The sequence below is a fragment of the Chinchilla lanigera genome, unplaced genomic scaffold (genome assembly GCF_000276665.1).
Source record: "Chinchilla lanigera isolate Chin_1 unplaced genomic scaffold, ChiLan1.0 scaffold00053, whole genome shotgun sequence".
Classification (NCBI taxonomy): Eukaryota; Metazoa; Chordata; class Mammalia; order Rodentia; family Chinchillidae; genus Chinchilla; species Chinchilla lanigera.
Genome location: NW_004955454.1, coordinates 2735376 through 2742454, shown reverse-complemented (window position 1 = coordinate 2742454; position 7079 = coordinate 2735376). Strand labels below are relative to the sequence as shown.

At 53.6% G+C, this 7079-nt stretch overlaps 1 protein-coding gene across 1 annotated transcript; it reads right to left on the bottom strand.

Annotated features, from left to right (window-relative positions):
• Positions 1 to 3498: 3498 nt before the first annotated feature.
• Gpaa1 (glycosylphosphatidylinositol anchor attachment 1) lies at positions 3499 to 6992 on the bottom strand. Its single transcript, XM_005395839.2, has 12 exons — positions 6788 to 6992; positions 6347 to 6526; positions 6150 to 6261; positions 5780 to 5927; positions 5601 to 5702; positions 5316 to 5512; positions 5046 to 5242; positions 4794 to 4947; positions 4535 to 4630; positions 4199 to 4389; positions 3949 to 4119; positions 3499 to 3837 (listed from the first exon to the last, which is right to left on the bottom strand). Exons 1-12 carry the CDS (start codon positions 6859 to 6861, stop codon positions 3594 to 3596), a joined length of 1866 nt encoding a protein of 621 aa, XP_005395896.1. The 5' UTR covers positions 6862 to 6992; the 3' UTR covers positions 3499 to 3593.
• Positions 6993 to 7079: the final 87 nt, after the last annotated feature.

Here is a 7079-nt window from a genome sequence, read left to right as displayed (position 1 = left end):
ATACTCCTGCCTCAGCCTCCCAAGTGCTGGGATTACAGGCATGTGCCACTACACCTGGCCCCATGATTCATTTTATCAACTGCAGGTTAGCTGCAGTGCCTTGTGTCAAGTAGAACAGGATCAGAGGTGCAGAAAATTCCAAATAATGCTTAAACAAGGTGGAAATTTGTTTCTCCTTCCTGCAAATGAAGCCAGGTTGACACTCAGGACAACCAGAGTACCCCCTGATGTCACCCTCTTCCTTTAGCATGGTGGCACCTTCTGGCCCAGACACACACACATTGCAACCATGGTTTCAGGACAGAATGTGGTTTGGAGGAGTAGTCTCTGTGGAAGGACTGTCCTTGAAAATTTCCCTTGCTTATATGCTGTTGGCCACAGAAATCCAAAGGCCATTCTTAGCTATGTAGGTGAAGGAGTGTCTTGTAAGGTGGACTGTGTTCGTGCTCAACTTGGGAGCCTGTAATTAAGGAAGCTGAAAAGGATACTAGGGGACAAGCACAAGACTATGCTAGTCCTCTAACCACACACTCAGCACCTCATACCCATCCCTTTTACATTCTATTATACTTTGAAGAATCCTTCTATCTACTTATCTACTTATTTGAAGACTCCCTATTTGGCAGTACTAGAGATGGAACCCCAGGCCTCACACATGCTGGATAAGCATTCTACCACTGAGCTACATCCCCAGCCCTTTTTGTTAGGACAGGGTCTTGCTAAGTTGTCCAGGCCTGCTTCCAATTTGTGATGTTCCTGCCTCAAGCCTCCTGAGTAGCTGGTACAACCTCCTTTTTTGTTGTTGGAGATAGGGTATTGCTGTTACCTCAGCTTCAGAGTACTGGGACTACAGAATTATATCACTAGCTCTTTCCTTCATACTTTTATTTTTATCTTTTTGAGACAAGGTTTTGTTATGTAGCCCAGGCTGGCCTCAAATTCATGGTGATCCTCCTGCCTCAGCCTCCCAAGTACAGGGATTACAGGCTTTTGCCACCACACCCAGCTTATTTTGTTTTTTTGAGACAAAAGTCTCACTTTGCAGTTCAAACTGTCCTTGATCTCAAAAAATGTAGCCCAGGCTGGCCTCAAATTTGCAGTAATCCTTCTGCCTCAGGCTCCTGAGTGCTGCAATTATAGGTGTGTGCCACCATGCTTGGTTCTTTCCTTACTTTTTAAAAAATGTAGGGCCAAGCGTCGTGGCACATGCCTGTAATCCCAGCACTTGGGAGGCTGAGGCAGAAAGCTTGCTCTGAGTTCAAGGCCAGCCTGAACTGCACAGTGATACCCTACCCCAAAAAGGAAAAAAAATAAAAAATTTACTGAGCAAGTGACATTAGGGAAAGTCAGGACACAAATCCCACTTACCCCCACAAAAGCAGCTCTTTTCATCAGTCCCTCTCAACACTTGTGTTCAGTTTTGCCATGTTCAGAACATAAGTTTTTAGTTTTCTTCTCACTTGCCTGTCCCACAGTTCAATGTTATTTTCATTTGAGTTTTAAGTGATGCCAAAGTGCAGTTAAAAAGAGCTGAGATAAAAAATGGCAGGAGAGGGTTGTGGACTCAGTGTCAACTAACAAAGACACATGTGGCCCGTGGACAAGACTCTGGCTGGAGTTGGCAGGGGAAAGCCTATAATTCCACCTGGGAGGTACTGCTGGGGCACTGAGAGGTAGTGAAGAGCAGAGCTAAAGACAGACAAGTCAATGACAGACAAGTCAGTGAGATCCCCTAATTTCCCCTACACCAGACATGAGACACAGCTTCCCACCTAATGGGAATCCACAGTGTTTTTTGAAGACCCCAGAAACTTCAGGACCTAGAACTTACTGCTTGATCACACACTGTGGAACTGAGTCAACAAGCCCCCTCACCCAGGTCAAGGAGCGCTTCCCTTGGGAAGACAGCCCTGCCACAGAGGCAGTGGAGTCAGAGAAGGTGGGATGAAGGGCTCCCAGACCACATGCTACTGCAGAATGCTGCCTGAGGGAAGTGTGGCCCTGAGCTGATCCTGATGGATCCTTTGGATTCTCAAGGCAGGCAGTCATTTTGTTATTGGGGATTGAACCAAGGGCCTCACACATGATAAGGGCTCTACTGCTGAGCTAACCCCTAGAACTCTTACTTTTTTAAAATTCTGAGACATGGCCTTGCTAAATTGCCCAGATTGGCCTTCAATTTGTGGTCTTCCTGCCTCATTCTCCTGAGTAGCTGGGATTACAGGTGTGTACCACCACGACTAATTTATCTCCCTTTCTAATACGAAGACCTATACCTGGCTGTGTCTGGCCAAGGAACCTTTGCCTTCCACTGATGTCTCAACAGCCTTGGTGCTAAGGTCCCAGACATGGTCTAATGTTAACCAGCGGCACACTAAGCTTTTTCTTTTCTTCTAAGATGAATATCATAGTTCCTTTTTTAGTCTAGGTACAATAACCAGCTTGTAAAAAAAATAAGAAAAAAACCAAAACCCCAGATTGTTAGGTGAGTGTGGTGGTGCACTCCTATAATCCCAGCACTCAGGAGCCTGAGGCAGGAGGACTGCCACAAGGCTGAGGCCAGCCTAGGCTATGAGTTGGTTTTTTTCCGGTACTGGGAACCAAACTTACGACCTTGCGCTTGCCAGGCAGGCGCTGTGCCGCTGAGTTAAATCCCCAGCCCCAAGAGAACAGACAGTTTTATTTTTTTGTTTTGTTTTTTTTCCGGTACCGGGAATCTAACTCATGACCTTGTGCTTGCGAGGCAGGTGCTGTGCCACTGAGCTAAGTCCCCAGCCCCAGCCTAGGCTATATAATGAGTGCATGATCAGCCTGAACTACACAGTGAGACCCTGTCTCAAAAAGACAAAAAAGGGGTCAGGAATATAGCTCAGTGGCACAAGCACCTGCCTGGCAAGCACAAGGTCCTGAGTTTGATTCCTGGTACACATCCCCCACCAAAAAACATTTTATGGCTGGGCGTAGTGGTACACGCCTGTAATCTCAGCACTTGGGAAGCTGAGACAGGCAGATCGTTGCAAATTCGAGACCAGCCCATGCTAAAAGTGAGCTCAAGGCCAGCCTGAACTGCATATCAAGACCCTGTCTCAAAAAGACAAAAAAAAAACCAAACCCTCAAAACCCAAAAAACCACTCTTTTCTCTGTCAGTGCCCTCCCACTCCAGGGTTCTTATTGCTCATTGCTCCTCAGGTATTATCTCTGCCTTGCTATGCTGGCCTTGTTCCCAGGTCCATTCTTGTCCCAGCAATGGGGAGCAGTACATAGAACCCTCTGGACCAGGATATTGCTTCTAGGGCTGAGCATGCACCTGCTCTTTCAAAGCCTGGGCCAAGTCTACCTATGGCTCTCCTGGTGCTGAGCTCCCCCTCCTGACAGCAGTGCCTCAGAAGCAACACCATTTGGAAGGGGACCAAGGCAGTCCCTTCAGCAAGGAGATGTGCGGCAACACCCAGCCCATAGCTCAGACCCCTGGCTGGAAGTGGGCCAGGAGCACAAAGGACAGCTGAAACACAGCACTTCTTTATTTTCTAGGGAGGAGGTAGAATTCGGGGCTTGGAGAGTACTGCCCCAACATGTGTCCAGACAGCAGACCTCACTTCCAGAAAAGCACATTCCAGAAGAGCAGCCAGCAGGGATAGAGGCCCAAGGACAGCAGTGGGAAAAGCAGGGCACCATAAATGTGGTGTTCCAGCACGCCCTGTGCCAGTGCTGACAGGAACAGCTGCCAGCCCTCCGCCAGTGACAGCGGCACCTCCTGCAGTTCTCGCCACAGGAACAGGCTGCCCAGGAGCACAGCTGCTGGGCTGGTCAACACCAGAAGGGCAGCATAGAGTGGCCTGGGTAAAGGAAAAATGTCAGAGTTAACTTTGCCATGGGGGCAGTGGACTGAATGAGGGTGGGCTCTGTGGTGAGAAGCACAAATACTGTGGGTACCAACTATCACATACCGGGGCCCTTGGGGCTTGGTGAGTACAGCAGCAGGCACCATGGTGGCAGCTAGCAGGAAGCCCAGTGAGAAGTTTGTGAGGGTAATGCAGCCCAGCTGTAGTGCTAGGTAAATCAGGGCCACCAATTTCAGGGTCATCCACCCTCTGTCTAGAGCCTGTATGGTCACCATTCTGCAAAGAGAAAGGCTCAAAGGCAGCCTGCCTGCATGTCCAGGGCCCCTGCCTCCACCTGCCCTGCCCAATGCCTTACCGGTGGGTGTTGTGTGGAAGGGCCAGTCCGGCGGCGTAAATTGCCAGCAGTGTCAGCACCACAGCCTCAGACTCAGATACTGGGAAGTGTTGGGTGGCCACATGTTGGCCCAGCACAGGCAGGATGTAGAGGGCTAGGCCTACGGCCTGAGAGATCAGAAGGGGTGCGACGAGCGAGGCCAGCCCCACACCCTGAAGGGCACATGGGCATCTGGAGATGGAGCCTGGGGCCAGGAAGCCTGCCACCACCTCCTCTCCAGCTGATGCTGAGTGACAGCAGAAAGTACAACCTGGGGTCCTAGAAGCCTCCCCAAACAGCAGAAAGGGGCATTATCACCTGTGCTGGGAGGAGGGAGGCGCTGGGTCCAGGGGACCCTCCACCTTCCTCAGGGCCCACTCCAGCCTCGTGCAGTTGCATCCACAGTTCCAGAGCATGGTCTGAGTCAAGGACCCCACAAAAGGTTATGATGGGATCTGCTGGGAGGGACCCAGGGTTCCCCCCACCCCATTCCCACAGCAAGATGAAGGATCTCCCCCAGCCTACAGTTCAGGGGATTCAATGCTGGCTATAAGTGGACAGCGCAGGTACAGGATATCTTGAGACCAAGGACCAGGAGCAAGAAGCCGGCGGCAGGCATGTAGAGACCAATGGAGACAAATCGGGAGAGAGCAGGGAGCAGGTAGAAGAAGAAGGACTGGTGCAGGCGTTCCAGGAGATGGTTGAGCTTTCGGAACATGCCCTCTAAAGCCCTGTCAGAGTCAGGTACACAGCACGTGCAAGGTCAGCCATCTCTCCCTCAACCCTGCGGTCACTGCCCCAAACGTGGACAGAGGTGCAGGCTACTTACTTTCCCACTGCTACCAAGTCATACTTGTACTGGCGGAAGCTATTGATACCACGAAGGGTGAGAGCCTCTACCCCATAGCGCAAGAAGAGGCCATGGGGGCCATGGGGACGGCCAGAAGCCTGCCGCAGAACCATCAGCAGCAGTGTCTGCAGCCCCTGCAGTGGTCCATCCAGCGAGGTCCAGTCCTGGGGTTGCAGCTTTGGAGGCATAGGGAGAGGATCAGATAAACCCCTCACCAGAGGCCCTGTGCTCCCAGGCAAGTGGTCCCACCTTGCCCTGAAGTGTACATAGCAGCCCCCCTTTCTGGCAGAAAGTCTGGAAGAGGTTGAGGAGGTCAAGATTGGGCAGCTGTCCATTGAGGCCCTCTACAGTCACATCAAGGCTGGTGACCACATCACTGCTCAGCTCCAGGGCCACTGCTGCCTGAATGGCCCCAGCCCGGCCTTGCAGGGAGGATGACTGCATGCCTGTGGAGTCAAGCAAACAAGCATCAGAAGGGGCAATGGTGAGGACACTTGACCCTGAGGGGGACCAACACAAGGGACGAGCACCTACCAGTAACATTGACGTCGTGGTAGGCTTCAAGCCAAGCCTCAGTGCCCAGAAGATCATGTTCAGTCAATAGGAAGATGATATCTTTGGCCCAGTAAATCTGCCCTGGAGGCCAAAGGTAGGGTCACGAGGACCAGGAGCACTGGCCAAACCCTCCCTGGCCAGCAGACCCACAGCCTCACCTCGGAAATGTGCAGCAAGTGCTAGCAGCAGCCCCACAGCCTGGCTATTGGCAGAGTCAGGGCCACAAGGTACAGTAAGCACCAGGGATTCGGTGCTGGCAGCACGAGGGGCCCGCAAGATGCCATACACGTTGGTGCCTGACACCATCTGCACAAAGGATTGGTGGAGGAGCCTCATTGTAACTCCACGGCAGAGGACTGAAGCCCCCCGCCCCATTCTCCTGGCAATACAGTGCTCACCACAAGGTCTCTTCTTGCCCCTAGATCATCCCTCCCATTGACTCCAACATGACACCCTCCAACATGATTCTCAGCCCAGGCCACCCATCCAAGTGCTTTTTCGTCCCAGGTACACCCCCTCCCTCAATACATAGCGCTCGTGGGTCTCGTCTGGAAAGGGCAGTTTTCGAGAGAAACTCTGCGTGTAGACCTCCAGCCCTATTGACCGCATCGTCCGCTCCAGCCAGGCCACTGGCAGAGCCCTGGAAACACAAAGACAGCTTCTGCATAGGGGTCCCTGGCCTTGGCCACCAATGGTTTCCCCATGCCCACCGCTCTGCCACTTACCCAGACTTTCTGCGGTAGGCAGCGAAGTCCCGAGCAAAGACCCGGGCGCGGTCTCCACCCACAAACTGTTCTTCCACCATGGTGGACCCCATGGCGTTCTCCGACATGTAAGTGCGCTGGGTCAGCGGCGGGAAAGCCAGCGCCAAAAACCAGGCGATGCCCGCCACATAACTCAGCAGGCTGCGAGAGAGGACAGAGTGGGCTAATTAGTGGTCCTGGGACATCGGCTGTGGCCACTACCTCCGCACCAGGGGTCGCAGGGACCCAGACCCAGAGTCACGGCACCCAGGACGCCGGAGCGCTGAACCCCAAGCCTGACACTGCGTGATGCGGACGGCGGGGAGGGAAGGTGAGGACAGCCGCAGGGACCCTGGTTGAGAGCGAAGCCTCTAACAATTCTAGCCCGGGCCTCGGTCCCGCCTCCCCAGAGCCCGTCCTCACCAGAGCGGCGCGTTCAGGCGCAGCACGAGGCGGGCAAGAGCGCGCCGGCGCACCGGGTCCGACAGGAGACCCATAGCGGAGCGGGGCAGGGCGTGCGGCTTCGGCACCCCGCTCCCGCCTCCAGGTAGGACAGAGGCGTGTGTGCTACTCCTGTCAGACTCGGGGCCCGGCGCCGGCACTCACTTCCGGCCCCAGTGGCCCACCCCCGCCTCTACGCATGCGCAGAGCGTTTCCCGCCCCTCGGCCTTACCTATTGCGCAGCCTCAAGAGCTGTGGCGCAGGGGATAGGGGC